Source organism: Protopterus annectens, chromosome 9.part0 (assembly GCF_019279795.1).
Source record: "Protopterus annectens isolate FY-2018-M chromosome 9.part0, PAN1.0, whole genome shotgun sequence".
Taxonomy (NCBI): domain Eukaryota; kingdom Metazoa; phylum Chordata; order Ceratodontiformes; family Protopteridae; genus Protopterus; species Protopterus annectens.
Genome location: NC_056743.1, coordinates 1,137,187,016 through 1,137,204,087, shown reverse-complemented (window position 1 = coordinate 1,137,204,087; position 17,072 = coordinate 1,137,187,016). Strand labels below are relative to the sequence as shown.

The 17,072-nt window shown below is 41.5% G+C and overlaps 1 protein-coding gene across 1 annotated transcript in view; it reads left to right on the top strand.

Moving 5' to 3' along the window:
- Positions 1 to 17,072, top strand: part of TMEM132A (transmembrane protein 132A) — a 520,664-nt gene that overhangs the window by 120,449 nt on the left and 383,143 nt on the right. Inside the window, exon 2 of the mRNA XM_044082204.1 lies at positions 15,888 to 16,126. Coding sequence (XP_043938139.1) covers positions 15,888 to 16,126 — 239 coding nt within the window. The remainder of the gene's footprint in view (positions 1 to 15,887; positions 16,127 to 17,072) is intronic.

Below are 17,072 nucleotides of genomic sequence, written 5' to 3'. Positions count from 1 at the left end.
AAACTACGAGTGGAAGCAATGCCAATACACTGTCTTATTCACTGGAAAGAATCACAAATATTTAAACAGTAAAAGTTCAGAAAAAGAAGCAGGTATACATAATTCAGTTTGCCCCACCTTTCTAATGAATTTTAAGAAGAGACAGCCAGCTTGTTGTAAGGATGTTTTTCCTGAGTCCTGTTTTCTTCAGAAATGGCTACTTAAACCTCTCATATTTAGCTCCATGCTGAAGTAATTACACTTTTCTAGTTAAGGGTGAAAACATTATGTACAAACCATAATCTGCTCAATTGTGCTTTATTTACTTTCATAAAATAAGCACTTAACATCCAGTCTGCAAATTCAAAGAATGTCCTTCCTGATCACTGTTGCAGTATTCTTTGACCAGCCAGCATACCAAAGCCTTAACACCTTTCTGGTGTTGTACGTCAGAAGTATGTCTTGCGCGCAAAGCTTAAAGAACAGTTATGACATATGGATGCCTAATCCACGAACTCCTTTGCCACCAGTCTGAATGTTACTTTTGAATTTTGCCTGTATGACATTCACCAAGCTGGTTCATCTGCTAAACCTTCTAAAGATAACTGCTATGTTGGAATTCCTTCCCTTTTTACTATTTGTAGTTTGTTTTCATGTTATCCAGGAAGGGAGTTTTGTGTGTTTTCAGGCATATTCCCCATAAAATGGACACAAGAAGTGCTTTTTTGTTTAGGTGCTACTCGCAACAATACTTAGAGAGGTATCTGTCAGGCATGTGTCCCAAAGACATTCCACAGCTGTTTGTCTTCCCTTTCTATTTATCTGGAAAACCAGCATAGGAAGTTATGAATCCAGGGTACCATGAGTGAATCCACCTGCCCAGCCACTTCTTAAGAAAAAAGCTAAAAAAAAAAAAAGTATGTACTGAACCTGCTGCTGTCCAGCCTCCACTGAATGTCTCCCTTGGGTTGGATGAAGAACCCAAGGACCATCTGGTGATGATGCCAGTTCTCTCTGCCGCAACCCAGTTGAGGCCACCGCTGAACTGCCTACTCGCACAACTGTTGAGAGTGTGCATATGTTTGGTAAAGATGTAGAGGGGAAACCATGGCTGATTTTCTATCTGAAGGGCCTAGGGGGATTCCCCAAATTTTAGTTGGGGAAGAGGTGTCTGGTGCCCTCATTGAATCTTGGCATGAGTCTTACTCTCCTAGATTTATCAAGGCAGATGTTCTTTTAAAAAAAATGGAAAACTAAACATTTGGCTGCTTTGGCTAATAATCTTCGTATTACATTCAGTTACATAAGATTCCTTTCTCTTCGGTTGAAGCATAGCTCAAAAACTCCAAGCTAATTCTAAACCCTAACAAAATAAAGCTGCTCTTCAATCCAACAAGATCCACCACATAAAACTCCTTCTTCACTGTTGTATCCAAGAACAAAACCATCATTTGTCCTGTAACTCGCACTAGATTTTGAAATAGACCATAATATGAAATGTGAAAACCATATCTCCCAGACCATAAAGAAAGTGCAGAAAGTAGGTATTCTCTACAGAAATAAACAGTTCCGTACTAAACAGGTGAATCCACCATTGCATGTACCCATCTTACATCTACACTCCTCAATGCCTCCCCAATACTCACAAACTTGAGAGAGACTGAAATAGTCAAACTCAATTCCTGCTGCAATAAAATAGCCAGGTTTGCCACACACTGCTTTTAGGACACATCATTTTTCAGCTCTTAAACAACTTAATTAGCTTGAACTTCCCCAACTCTTCCTCCTTCTCTATAACCAACTGATTTTTGCCCACAAAATCCTTCACCAACCTGACAAAATCTCCACCCTCCAAAATGTAATACTTCCACACATTCGAACAGTAGATCACTCCGCTCAAGGAGTAGATTATTTTTACAGGAAACAAAAGCCAACAAAGCAGATAGTGATTTCCTCTTCTCCAACTTCATATCTAAAAATGGAACACTCTACCTCACATTATTGTATCCCATTCTTCCTTAACAAAGTTTAAACAGCTGCTATAAACTCATCTGGCAGATACATGGCTATGCTGCTCCTGCACCAGCCCTGGTTAATTCACCCTTATTTTCTGAAACTGTCTAACCCAGTTGCATCAACTAAACTACCAACCTCAGTATTCTGTGACTCTAATTTCTCAACTCCTGCTGATTCTGCAGTACTATATATCAAAAAGACTAAGAATTTCCAGTGTACAATGTTTCTCAAACCTAGACTTAGTATGTAAAACTACAACAGGAGTTTTGTGGTACTCCTTACAGATAAGTCTTTGTATTGTGTTGATACCCAAAATGTACAGTTATGACATAACTCTTAAACTGCTTTTTTCTGTATGTACTGTAACCTGTACCTTACATCAACTGGATTCACTGTCACACTTTCTGTATCACTATACTGTACATTGTATTTTATTTTTATTCTATTTTTCCAGCTGTAATTTGAGTCGTATTTGTATCTGGTACCACTGTACTGTACATTGTATGTTATTTTCATTCTGTTTTTCGAACTGTAATTTGAATCATATTTGTATCTTATATGTGTATCTTGTATGCGGAGCTTTTCTCCCATGGCGTGTCAAGTCAGACTTTCCCTATTACAAAATGTAAAATAAGATAAATAGTAAATAAGAGTGTCAGGATTTTACTCAGGGCTTCTTAATAACCTCATCCCCAGCATTCTGTCTCCCTTCTGTGAATGCTGCAACCTGGTCATCCACCATATGTGAGAGACCTAGGAATTCTGATTCTTCTGATGAGGAGTTGGGACTCTGATGAAGCATTCTTGGTGTATTCCTCGCAAATACACATTATTTTGGCTTTGGAGTGTGATGAAGAAGATTTTGTCTCCCGACTCTCTCTTTGAGGAATTATCTTTTGGGGATAGTAGTCTGTTTGATGGATCACTTTTTAAGTGGGATTGTTTCCAAGTCTCAGAGGACCAAAAGAGTTGTTATGAACTCTTGCATATGGACTCGCACAGACCTTCTGCAGTCCCTCTTATTTAGCTGCCCTGTTGGGCAAATTCTTAGAAGCTTCTCAGGCTCTTGATCTCAACCTCCAAACAGATTTTATAAAGTGCCTGAGGATCATAAATTCTTGTATAAAAGTCCTTCATATGATTTTGCTGTGGTTTCTGTGTTTACAGATAAGCCATACAAACTGCTTTCCTCTTCCAAGCTTCTGTGTTCTGACCAGGATTAATGTACTATGAAAAGTTTATGGGGATAAAAGTGTATATTTCCTGCTACTTTGGCTTTTAGGATCTTTAATTGTCAGACCCACATGACTAGATATGTCCTGGCTCATCTCCCTGCTAGGGAGGGCTTTGACTAACATACCTGATTTGGACAGTAAGACGTCTGCTGTCTCTTTTGAGTTCGGCTTCTTAGGAAGCTCGCCATTATATTAATTGTAGCTGTGAGATAGCTCGCCATTACATTAATTGCAACTGTGAGGTAACTTGCCATTACGTTAATTGCAACAGTGAGGTTGCTCGCCATTACATTAATTGGAACTGTGAGGTTGCTCGCCATTACATTAATTGTAGCTGTGAGGTAGCTCGCCTTTACATTAATTGTAGCTGTGATGCAGCTGATGTCTGTTCTAGTGCAGCTGCATCTGGTTCTGTTATGAGAAGATATTGCTGGTTGCACTTGTAGGCTTTGCCTGAAGACATTAAGGCCAAACTTTTGGATTCTCCCTTAGACGACCAAAATATTTTTGGCACTGCTGCTGCTGCAGAATTGTTTAAAACATTGGAGAATAAGAGCAAGGTTATACAGGACCTCAAAAAATTTTGTTTCTTCTGTCCCTAAATTCCAGAGGAGCTATCCTTCGAAATCTTCTTTTGTCTGTATTCAGCCTACTCAATATGCTAGAAGTAAGAGGGTTTCTAAGTCGATTTTCCCCAGATAAACCCACTCTAAATTCTAGAGGCCAAAAACCTTTTCCTGATAACCCTGTCTCTGATATCCAGCCTCCCCTCCCACTTGGCCAGATTCCTGTGTACCTCAGGCTAACCCTTTCCTTTCCTGTTTGGCAACAGATAACCACAAACACCTTGGTTCTGTTCATAATCCGCATCTATATCATAACATCGACAGCTTAGGTTGTCGAATCCAAAATCATCGACACCTAAGTGTCGAAAGCTAAAAACAGCGAATGGCCAAATCCGACTTCTTTCCTAGGGAAAGAATTCACTTGGCCGTCTGTAAACAAAATAAACAAACACACCCAAACATAGTGGGGAGCTGCACCCCTTACTAAATATACAAACTCTGAGACTGCTCTACATTAGGGAAAAGGCAAATCCCCAAGAACGGCCACATGAATTCTTTTCCAAGGAAAGAATTCGATGATGTGGCCATTCACTATTTTAAGCATTCGTTTAGCTGTCACTGAATATATGCATTCGACAACCTAAGCTGTCAACAAATCAGTGGGGAACCCATAATTCAACAGTTATTTTATGGCTTGGAAGTCCCTTCCTCCATTTTATGATATTCTTTGCCAGTTCTCATTTTCCTCTGGACCTGTGGGATGTAGTGGTCCAAGGAACCATACAGCCTGTTCTCTTGCCTCAATAAGGAGCAGGTTTTTATTCTAGAATGTTTCTAGTTCCAAAGAAGGAGGGGTCCTGGAGGCCCATTTTAGACCTGTCCTATCTCAATACCTTTTTCAAGGGCACTTCCTTCAGGATTTTGTCTCTTCAGATTCTTTCCCTCTTTTACTTCCCCAGGCTTTTCTGATCTCCCTGGGTTTGAATGACTCTTACCCATATTCCTATTCACCGTCTCTTCAGGAAAGTTTTACATTTCTCTGTTTATTCCTCTTTTTATTAGTTCTGTACTTTGCCTTCTAGTATTTCTACAGCTCTGAGGGTAATTACCAAATGTCTGGCCTCTGTAGTAGCTTTTTGCAGACTTCAGAGAATTCAAACATTTCCTTATCTGGAAGACCTTATTTAAGCTACTTCTCAGCAACTCCTGCTTCAGAATATACCCTTCACTATGCTTCTCCTGTGCAGGGTTCGCATTCCGTCTCAAAAAGTCTATTCACTCCCTCTCAGTACCAAGTATTTTAGGGTTGCAGGATTCGGATCTTCCCAATATTGGCTTCTCTCCACCTCCCAAGGTCCTCTCTTTGACTGCTTATTTCCAGTTTCTTCCTTCTCCAAGCCCAGGGGTTCACGGCAGCCACCATTCTCATGTTTCCTTTTGCCAAACTCCAATTCAGTAGTATCTTAATACTCTGATTCCAGCACTTACCACCCTCTGGAGTTTCTAGTCCCCCCCCCCCCCCCGGTCTCAAACTTGAGCTCCACTTGGTGGATTCAGCAGATCTCCAAGTCCAGCTCTGCCTTTTCAGGTTCCTCTTCCTACTCGAGAGCTGTACATGGATGCTTCCAGTCCAGGGTGGGGAGATTCCTCCAGCAGTCTGAAATTTTGGGGTCTCTGATCCCATCAGTAGAGGTCAGATTACATCAAATCAAAGAGATGAGGGCACTAATCCTAGTTCCCCAAGCCTTTCAACTCTCATCGGGTTCCAGGTCCTAAAGATTTTTACAGACAATACCACAGTCATATGTTGTACATTAATAAGCAGGGGGACAGAAAGACTTACCTTCTTTACAGGCTGACACTTCAATCGTGGGATTTTACAGTCTGCCATCTCTTGATTCTTTAGGTGGTTTACATCTCTTCAGAGCACAGTCTGGTGGCAGACTTTCTGATCATGTCCAGGACACATCCTCATGAATGTATGCATCCCAGAGAGGTGTTTCTGGAGATCATCCATTAGTGGGGTACTGCTCAAGTAGCTTATTTTTTCACAAATGAAGTGTCTCTCTTCATACTAATCCTTTTATGCCCATGGTGGTTAATGATTTGAACTTGAATCAGTCTATTCATATTCCCTCCTTTTTATCTTTACCACTGTCTGCTCATGAGAAGGCACTGCACACCTTGGATTTACATAGATAGCTTGGATATTACTTGGATAAGAGAAAATGCATCAGAAAAGCCAAATTTGTGATTCCTTTCATGGCAGGAAATTGGGTTTTGTAGTGTCTAAGCATGTCCGCTCCTCTTGGATTTCTAAAGAAGGCTATTTCCTTTTGTTGTTCTTTTCATGGCAACTTTTCTCTTTGGTTCTTGCTCATTCTTCCAGGGCAGTAGCTTCTTCTGGTGCTTTTTCAAGGGTCTAGATACTAGATCCATGCTGGAAGCTGTTACTTGGTCTTTGTTCAAACTTTCACCAAGTATTATAAGTTGGATGTAATTTCCAGGGTCAGGGCAGGATTTGTCAGGGCCATCACTCATGGGTTTTTGGAGGGCTCTTATGTAGCTTCTTCCTGCCATACTTTACAGTAGCTTTTGTACTCTCCCAAGTTAAAGAATACTGCAGCAGTGATAAGGACATAGTGCAGTTGTGTAAGATCTTGCCATAACAGTAGATATCCTACTTCACTTTATACTGTTGCAGTATTTGGTCCCTCCCTCCTGCCCCCTTTATTTTTCTATTGCCTTACTGTTGGCCAAGGGTGTTTTCTCTTACATTCATATCTCCTTCTGTTTTCCTTTCTGGATGGGCATGTTGTTGTTTCTCTGGAGTTGCTCTGATTCTACTGGGGCACTTCACTTCTGAGGATTAGGCATCTGTACATCACATATGTACCTTACAGCATGCATGTAGGGCATACATCTGATGTACAAGACCAGTTAGGTGTAAAGACTCTGGTATGTTGGCTGGATGCTGGGCTGTCCTCGGCAGGATATCCCAAGTTAAAGAATATTGCAATAGCTTGAAGTAGTACTCCACTTTTCTGTTAAGATCTTACACAACTCTACTTTCCCTGGGCAAAGCTGCAGGTTACATAAAAAAAAAGATGCTGACGAATAGGGTAGGGGATCCTGAGAACTGGCAGTTGTAGTAACCTGCAACTTGTGACATGGTCAGAGGAATCTGATTCTGTAGACTTATACAACACCTAGAAACCCAGTTGCAGCAGGCATTGAATTTGACTTTGGAGCATTCTCTCCCCATTTAAAGAGCGCACAGGTCTTCAGACACTCAGTCCACCTGGATCATCTTCCAGTCAGAAAAGTCCTCAACTATGGAGGCAAAGATTCCCTACTTAATGCAGCTAAAGGGGAGGCCACTTCAGCTTGGACAGAATTTTTCAGTTCTTTACTCCAGGGACTGTCCAGCATAGACAAGCCTATGCATCTGTTGGAACACTCTGCAACTGGAGTACTATACCCAGGAGTTTTAAATGTCCTGAAAATCCGTATTTGAAATGGCAGTGTAAAAATCACATGCATACATTTTTATTAGCTCTACATTTCCTGAAGGAAAACCTAATACAAACAGCAGTACTGAATGAGGTTTCCCAAACTTTACAAGGACTACAAGAGATGGAGATACCATCCCAGCCAGATCAAAATGCATAGCCACTCTGGACAAGTTTGCAGTAATCCCATTGGACTTGTAGCACCCGCCTGGTAGACTGATTATGAGTTATAACCTAGAAAGCTAGCCATCATACCAAGTTGGAAGACCATGGAAATCCATCGTGTAAACAGCTGTACCTCAGGTCAGCTTAGCGTTGAAAGTAGCTATAGATGACATTTAGATTGCAACTACTACCACTGCTTCAGAGTCAGCACAGCAAACCATTGAGAAGGGTTCTGATCCCACAACCCAACAGCTAAAGGATCTGTAAAATACAGGGAGAAGGCTAAACTAAAAAAGAAAAGAAAAGGAGGCAAGGCTTTGTAAGACTGAAGGGCAGCAAACTATCAACATTAAGGACTTTGTATCCATTTTGTACAGGAGCATTTTGTCTTCTGTGTTAGTTGCTTACTGATTTACATTTGTTAATGGGTAAGGTGCTTAGAGCCAGCACAATATCCTTTATAGGTTAAGGTTCTATCTATATTGCAGATCACTGTTAATCTACACTTTGTACATTATGGTGGTATATTTCAGTCACTGCATTTCTGTTCATGTTGGAGGTCTTCCTCCATATACATGTTTAAATGTTGGGTGATTAATTTGAACTTTAATGCCAGAGAAACAAGTTCATTTGACATTCTACTTCAAACTACTGGCCACAAAGACCCAGCTCTCTGCAAGGAAAATACTGCAAGCCCTGGGGTTCTTGGCCTCCTGCATTCTATTAATTCCATATGCAAGACTGCATATGAGGAAACTACAATGGTATCTAAGAAGCTTATGGTGCCAACATTCTCAGGATCTAGAATCCATGATTCCTATCATACCTTGTCTACTGATAGAGTTCCTCTGGTGGGCAGAGGCCTGCCACCACAACAAAGGACTGCCATTCATTCTACCCCCTGCTGTCCAAACCCCAACAGATGCATCAGACTATGCATGGGGGCTCACTTGGCAGGGAAGTGCATTTGGGGCAAATGGTACCCAAGTCAAATGCACCTGCATATCAATCAAAAAGAAATGTTAACTGTACAAAATGCTCTGACAGCCTTCAAGGGCCGCATTCTTCCAGGACAATTATTGGTAAAGATGGACAATGCCACTGTTATGTGGTACATAAACAAGCAGGGAGGAACCCACTCATATCCTCTCTCCAGACTAGCCATGGCTCTGTGGAACACAGCCTTGAGCTACCAAGTGTACCTACAGGCTCAATTCCTGCCAGGAAAGCTAAATACACTGGCAGGTGACCTAAGCAGAAATCTCCATGGACACACACAAGTGGAAAATGGAGCTAAAGATATTCAACATGTTAAGAAACAAATGGGGGAGCCCAGAGATAGACCTGTTTGTCTCCATCCAGAACTACCAATTGGACAAATTCTGCACAAGGACTCCCCACAAGCAAGCTTGGAAAGTGGATGCCCTGTCTTTCACCTGGAAAAACTTATCAGTTTATGCCTTTCCCCCTCTGCCTCTCCTCTCCAAGGTACTACTAAAGATCAAACAGGACAAACCAAGGACAATACTGATTGCACCAGACTGGCCACGCCAACACTGGTACCCCCTCTTACGCAGTGTGTCACTGCTATCACATTGGCACCTACTTCAGACCCCTGCCCTGCTGTCCCAGCAGGAGGGGCAGATTCTGCACCCACAGCTTCAAACCCTGAACCTGGCAACCTGGCTAATTACCTGATCTCTCGTTATCTTCCCTCAGTAAGCAGGTGATGGATGTCATTCTGGAGGCAAGGAGGCCTAGTATTAGAAAATCCTATGCTGAAAAATGGAAAAGATTTCTGTTCCTGGAGCCAAACTCAGGGGATGGGCACAGCTGAGCCCAATTTACCTCAGATTTCTCAATACTTAACTGAGATGCTTCACAAGGGCCTTTACTTTTCCTCCATATAAATTCATGCCTCAGCCATTTCAGCTCATTACAGTACAGAACCACCCCTGTTCTCTCATCCACTGTTGAAGCAGTTCCTTAGAGGGGCCAAAAACTTAAGACCCCCCAGGAGAGCCCCTACTCCAGCCTGGGACCTTAACTTTGTATTGGAAAAGTGCACACTACCTCCCTTTGAGCCAGCTGCAAATGCAGAATTGAAATACCTTTCTTGGAAAACAGCCTTCCTTCTAGCGATCACTTCAGCAAGAAAGGGTGTCTGAATTACAGGCTCTCATGGCAGTGGAGCCTTTCATCATCTTTCATGCGGACAGGGTGTCCCTCAGGACCAATCCCTTCTACATGCCCAAGGTGGTATCCAGTGTGGCCCTTAATCATACCATTAACTTGCCAACATTCTTTTCTAATCCACAGAACAAATACTGCACTCCTTGGACTTGCACAGACAACTTAGATTTTACTTGGCAAGGACTAAACCAGTGTGAAATCTGAACAGCTGCTGGTTGCATTTGCTGCAGGGGCAGAGGGGAAGGCCATTTCAAAGCAAACCATTTCTAAGTGGATAGGCCACTGCATTCATTTCTGCTATAAGCACTATGGAAAACCTACTCCACAGGGGATAAGACCACATTCAACCAGGGCTGCATCTACCTCTACAGCCTTTCTCAGAGGTGTCCCTACCAAGGACATCCTAGAAGCTGCTACCTGGAGTTCTGTACATACCTTCACCAAGCATTACCACTTGCCAATTTTTTCTAAATCCAGAGCTGGCTTTGCCACTGCAGCCTTTTAGCCGGTCCTAATGCTATCTAATTACCTCCACCCATCCTTAGCTTTGGGAATCTACCCAAATGTGATGACTGTAACAGTGAAACATGAAGAACATAGTACAGTTGTGTACATTTACCATAAATGTAGATGTTCTGAATGTATTCACTGTTGCAGTCCTGGTTACCCTACCTCCAGCCCCCTGACTTCTATTGACTATACCTCTATTCTTGTTTACTATGCTTAAAGCTTTTTGGTGTATTTGCTTTTTTGTTGGAGGTGTAACCTTGTATATAATTGCTTGCCATTATGGGGGCACCTGACATCTGGGGCAAGAAAAACTGATGTAATGGCATCGGCTGCATGCTTTATACCCCTGACTTCCTGACGTCATGGAAGATGAGATGGCAACCGACGCAGGACCCAAGACTTTGATAATCAGGCCGACTGAGGGCTACTGCAAGCAGATAACCCAAATGTGATGACTGTAACAGTGAATACACTCGGACATCTACATTTATGGTAAGTGTACACAACTGTACTGTCTTTACCACAGTCCCACGAATGGATGCTTCAAAGAGATGTGTTTCTGGAGGTCCACTATCATAATGTGGAATTGCAGTTCTACGAATATTGTTTGGTCGAATGCGTATTTTGAGGTTTTCAGAGTGCCGAACTGAAAGTGTCCGAATGAAAGTAAGTATTCATTTGCTGATGTGAAGCTGACATTATGAATGGAGGTTGTGGTACAGTGAGGATTGGGAAACTTATCCTTTTCCTCACTGTAGTGAGATCTCTGAATTGGTATATACAATTTGCAGAGGGTGTGGGGGATGCATCCCCTCCACATTGGGGGTGCAGGGGGGCTTGTCCCCCAGCAAAAACATGAAAATAAGTAGATTTTTGTTTGCGTTTGAGGTTTTTGGATGTTCAAGTGTCTGGACATTCAAACATCTGACATGCACCTTACAGAGTTGAGTGCAGATAAAGAACAATGCTTGCTGAAATGCAGGAGCTGTTGGTTATGCTTGCACTGCTTTGCAGTAATTTTAAATCATTCCAAATATCAACCTTCGCGGTATCCAGTTTCAACATTGTATATTTCTGACATTACCAAATTCAACATTTTTTTCTATCTTATAATTAAAAAAACATTATGACACTCGGTCATATGGTAATAAACTGTTTCTGGACATTGTCCACCAGTGGGGTATACCTCAAGTAGATCTCTCTGCATCACCCAAGAACAGACAACTTCCACAGTTTTGTGGCACAGTTCCACACCCTCTGGTTTGGAAAGTGGATGCCCTCTCATTTTCTCGGAAGTGGATATTTCTGTGTGCATTCCTCCCCTTCTACTTATCCAGAAATTCCTGTTCACAATTCAGTAGGACAACCCAAAAATCTTGCTGGCGACCCCCTTTTGACCAAGACAACATTGGTTCCCTCTTCTCCTACATTTAGCCAAGGGCAGTCACCACAAGTTACCTCACAGAGTGGACCTTCTCACACAAAACAAAGGAACTCTCATCCCTCTCCACTTGTCTACCCTTCAGTTGACTCTGTGGATGTTAGTGTTTTAATTCCTTTTAGACACCTGTTCTCTGAAAATGTGCTAAGGGTCCTGCAGGAGGTCAGGAAACCCAATACTAGAAAATCTTAACTATCCAAATGGAAGAGATTTTCACTTTGGTGTCTCTCATGAAACCAGGATCCACTATTAGTGGAAGTCCCCTTGGTTCTATCTTATTTGTGTGAATTGCTCACTGCTGGCTTGGGCTACTCTTCAGTGAAGGCCCGCATCCGCTATTTCTGCCAGTCTGCCTCTATCCCCCCTCTAGCTAGCAGATTTGAGGCTAAATTTCTTAAAGGCATCCTTCATATTAGACCTCTCAGGAAACCCTTCCCTCCTTCCTGGGATCTTAATTTTGTACTCGAAAAGCTGACTCTTCCCCCTTTCGAGCCAGCTTCATCAGCTTCTGTGCAACACTGCTCCTGGAAAACTGTACCTCTACTAGCTTTAACTTCAGCCAGATGCTTGTCTGAGATCCAGGCCCTAATGGCCTTTCCCCCCTTTTTGTTTTTTCATAAAGACAGGGTGTCCTTGCATACCACCCCTTCTTTTGTCGCCAAGGTAGTCAATGAATGGTCACTCAAGCAGTCCATTAATTTACCTACCTTCTTTCCTTCTCCCCAGAATTCTAGTGAGAAGGTACTGCACACCTTGGATGTGCATAGACAACTTAGATTTGGTCTTGTCTAAATAATCAGGAAATCAGACCAGCTTTTTGTTTTCCATCATCCAAGGGGTCTGGGATTGCCTGTTTGCAAGAAGACTATTTCTACTTGGATCTCTAAGGCTACGTGAAGCATGGTAAAACCCTTGCTTCTCTGTAAAGGCCCATTCCACTAGAGCTGTAGCTTCATCAGATGCTTTCTTCAAGTGACTAGATACTAGCTCTATTTTTGAAGTGGCTGCATGGACTTTTGTGCATACCTTCACTAAATATTACAAATTGGATAGCATTTCTAAGTCTACGGCAGGTTTTGCCAGAGCCATACTCCATGGCTTTCTGGGGAGCTCGACTGCTTCTTCTTCCACCCTCTCTTTGTGAGCTTTTGTACCCTCCCTCATGTAAAGAATGCTGCAACAGATGAATAGAAGGACATGGAATAGTTGTGTAAAATCTTACCATAATGATAGAGGTCCTGTTCTCTGTTGCAGTACTCCAGTCCTTCCCTTCTTCCTCCTGGTTGTTTGGTTCTTTACCTTGGATGGTCATACCCTACTTTCCTTAGGATGGCATCCCTCTGGGGGCATTCAGTTCTGAGGTTGGCGTGTACGTTGCTTTTATGGCCGATGTATAATAGCAGCACCCTACAGTAGAGAAAGACTTTTGTATACTGGCGAAAGTTGGGTTGCCTAGGGCAGAAAACTCCCTCATGTAAAGAATACTGCAACAGGGAAGAGAAGGACGTATTGTTATAACATTTTACGCAACTACTCTTTCCTCCTGTCATCAGAACCCTGTGATTCTATGCAGGTGTGTTTTAAGTATCTGTATCGCCACTTTTTATTTACAAAGTTAGAGTAAGAAAACAGAATAGATATATTCACATAGTAAATCAAAGCTGTTGTGATGCAAAAGTAAAATAAACTGTAAGTGTTCTTTATTTCTATAAATTAAATTGTGAGGTTGAGATGGACCTGGTCATACCCTCGCTTGTGACCTGATCAGGTAATTATACATATCCGCTCAGTACACACATTTTCATAACAGGAGAAACTATTTTTGGGTTAAAGATGCATTTGAGACATTTTTTTGCTTTCACTACATAGGGAAACATCTATGTTTTAAATTAGCATTAAACAAATATTGTGGCCTGTTTTATTTGCTGGGTACAAACTTTTGCTTACAGTACACATAAGACCCCCTCAGTGTATACTTCAGCAAAAACTGACTTTCTGACCTGGAATTTGAGCAAAATGCAAACATTAAATCATTGTGATCATTGTACATCTTAGAGTGAGGAAGGAATGAGCATATCATAATTTAATATGAAAATATCAAATGTATAAAACCATGATAAATAAAACCATGAGTCTCCAAACTTGAGCACTCTTCTGGCCACATGAAAGAAAAACGTGTGTTGTTGTTTCATCTCCTCATGTCATCAACATAAACAGTACCGAGACAGAACTTTGGGCAGGTTCTTCTTAAGCACATACCCCATTTCTAAGGCCCAGAACTGTAACAGGGTGCACGGAATAGAACAAAAATTGTCTTAAATGGTCTGCATCAGTGGTAATCCTCTGTGATCACCCACTATACCATACTTAAAGTACTACAGCCCTGACCATGTAAGTAGCAATGACATCCTAGGAATTTGTATTTGAGGAGTATAGAAGTAAATAAGCAACACATGAGCAGGCATGCAAAGCAAGAGGACCCCACTCCAGAAAATTACCTCACCCCATGAAGCCTGAAATTGCTTTATAGGTGAATACCAGGCTCACTGCCTGAAGGGCCATTTTAAGCCTAGTCAGTAATTCAAGGTTAGTGTCAAATCTTGTACTTGGTGTCTGTGAGGTGAAGACCTTAAGCATTATGCCAAACACACCCCTACTTTTGAAAAATTTAACAAAGCCTTTCAAATGTCCAGAAGTGACTGGCTGCATTGCAAAATGGACAACCTCTTGTCCACATTAAGCAAAGTGTTAGTGCTGTAATGGACAAAATAGAAACATGATATAACCCTGTCAAGTGCAGTCCTTGGAGTGTGACTTCACTTCTTCCTTCAACACCCCTCCCACTAAAGAGCAGTATAACTAGCTGAGTACACAAGAGATGGATTTAGAATCAAAACATGTCTGCTCATTAGAGAGACCAGCACTTCATACTTATTTAAAAGTTTAGCAGTCTCATACCCTTGGATACTGTGAAGAGGATTTTGTAAGCTCTTTCATTAACAACTCCTGTTGAAATTTCTACATCAGAACAGAATGGGTGTAATCCAGCAATCTTGGATTCACAATAACTGTTGTTGCAGAGGTGAGGTTAACTGGAATAGAAGACTGTTCACCATTGTCATAAGAGTGCTGTCCTCCGTCAAAATTAGCAGCCTGTACACATGCAGAAGTAATTGCAGTAGCAGAAACACTAGGCTGTGAAATGGTAACAGTTTTAGTGGGAGGAGAATTGGCAAATTTTAACTGCTTCTGCTAATGTGTACTCCACCCGTAGGTACATGCACGTACACACACACACACACCTGACACGTGTGCATGCACACACATAGAGTACAAGTTTACAATCTCCACCAAAAAAAAAAATAGAAAAACATTAAATGGGATAAAGCTCCAAACAATTTTTTGTGAAAACGTTAAATGGGAAGAAGCTCCAAAAAATAAGATTTATGCTGGCCAGAGTACCTAAGAGCATCCTAGCAACCATTAATAGTGTACCTTTTACCACAAGAAATCTGGACAAATCGTAAAATTAAGGGGGTGCGAATGCTCATAAATAGGTGCAAATTTTAAATATTGTTGCTATAAAATTAGAACATTGTTAGAATAATGATACTTGCATTAACATGGATTTTCTAAAGGATTTGTAGCCTTAAACTCGAATGTATGCCATCATTCAGTAATTTCAATCTGCCTTGATTTTAGGAGGAGGAGTCCAAAAATATGAGACAAAAATCTGGACACTTGGGATGTATGATTAGCAGTCAGCAAATGTACAAGTGTGTCTTGAATGTGAAGAACAGCAAACTTTTCCCAAGCTCATTTCCAATTGCCCTTTAAGTTTATAATCTTCTTAATATATTTCTGAGTCTCACAAAGTTGCTCCCAAGTTTTGCTGCATATTGACAATCATATAATGTAGCTGGTGCCACTGTGTCATGTATTACTGCAATGATGTAGTAGAATTTTGAAAGTGGTGTATGCTTCTTCACTTAGACGCTGCTTCATAATAGTGGCATTTGGGTTGCAGTGCTTTGTCAGGACTGAATTCTGATTGGTAGCATCTGTGCAAATGTAGGCATCTACTGATGTAAAAGCCTGTGTTACTCGGTGGTCAAATGCAAAATGTTTTTTTCCCCAGTGTTAAAGTTATCTGAAAACACAGATTTATAGTTGGGTGTTTTTTCCCCACATACAACTGAAACTGTGCGTTTTTTTCATCATTGTTCATTTTATTTTGGTCTAACAATACTGCTGCTGTTTTTCTCTTTAGTGACCTGCATTGAAGCTTCAGTGAATCCTGACCTGACTATACCTCCATTGCTGTTTCCTGTGTATTTTCCTGCCAATGTTGAGATTCTGAACTCCCCCCATTTTTACCACGTGAAACAACTTCAGCAAGATCTTCTGCTGAATGCTAGTTTGAAAACTCGAACAGAAGCTTTCATGGTATATCGTCCCTCTGTGGTCCCTGTGATTCAAGCATCTTTCCCACCTTTCTTGGTGAAACAGGTAACTTTAGTGGTGAAAGTCCTAGAAGAGTTAACTGACACCTTGCTGTGTGTGTGTGTGTGTGTGTGTGTGTGTGTGTGTGTGTGTGTGTGTGTGTGTGTGTGTGTGTGTGTGTGTGTGTGTGTGTGTGTGTGTGTGTGTGTGTGTGTGCGTGTGTGTGTGTATGCGCGCGCCTCTTCTCCATACAGAACTGTTTTTATTTTCAACCATTTCAGAGAAGTAAGATATTTGATGACAGAGGAAGAACAAACTGCTATTTGAGATTAGGATTTATTGCTCTCCACAGTTTAATAGTCAAGTAATTTGTTTTAGACAAGTAATTACACTTGCTTATTGGGATTTGAAGATTGTGGATTTGCTTCTCCAGAAAATAAAGGGAGCTTCTGTTTATCTCATAAGGATTCTCTGGGGAAAACCATATATTCTGAAAATAGATTCTTGTGCTGAGTATTCTAAACAGTGTGGCTTCAGTCTTCTGTTTGTTGCAAAGATAATATTCTACTGTTTGCTTTTGCTGCTAAATATATTTGCTGAACCTCCTGGTTGTGCAGTGCTTTTCCTTAAAGTAAGACTAATCAGCCTGCCCAGTTAGCAAAGGCAGACAAGCAAACAGAAACAAATGAGCACTAACTGATGGTACCACAGCAGTTTCACATGCTATGCAGATTAGTAGTGTGGGATGTGAGAACAGAAAGTTTTATCCCAGGACTGCCCCTGTACTACTAATGGACAGAGGCAGCTCCTAAAGGCTTTTTTCCCATGCGTGGGTCCCCCTCAAATAGTCTGTGGTATGATCCAGTTATTCTCACTAGAGGTAATATAATTATTTGCCATGGGATGGGTAAGGATAATCTAGCACCAAATGGGGGTTGGTTAAGTCAAGCACCAAAAGGGAAGTTGGTTAGGCTTAAAGTGGCCCACCAGGGCATCTACACTAGTACTTACC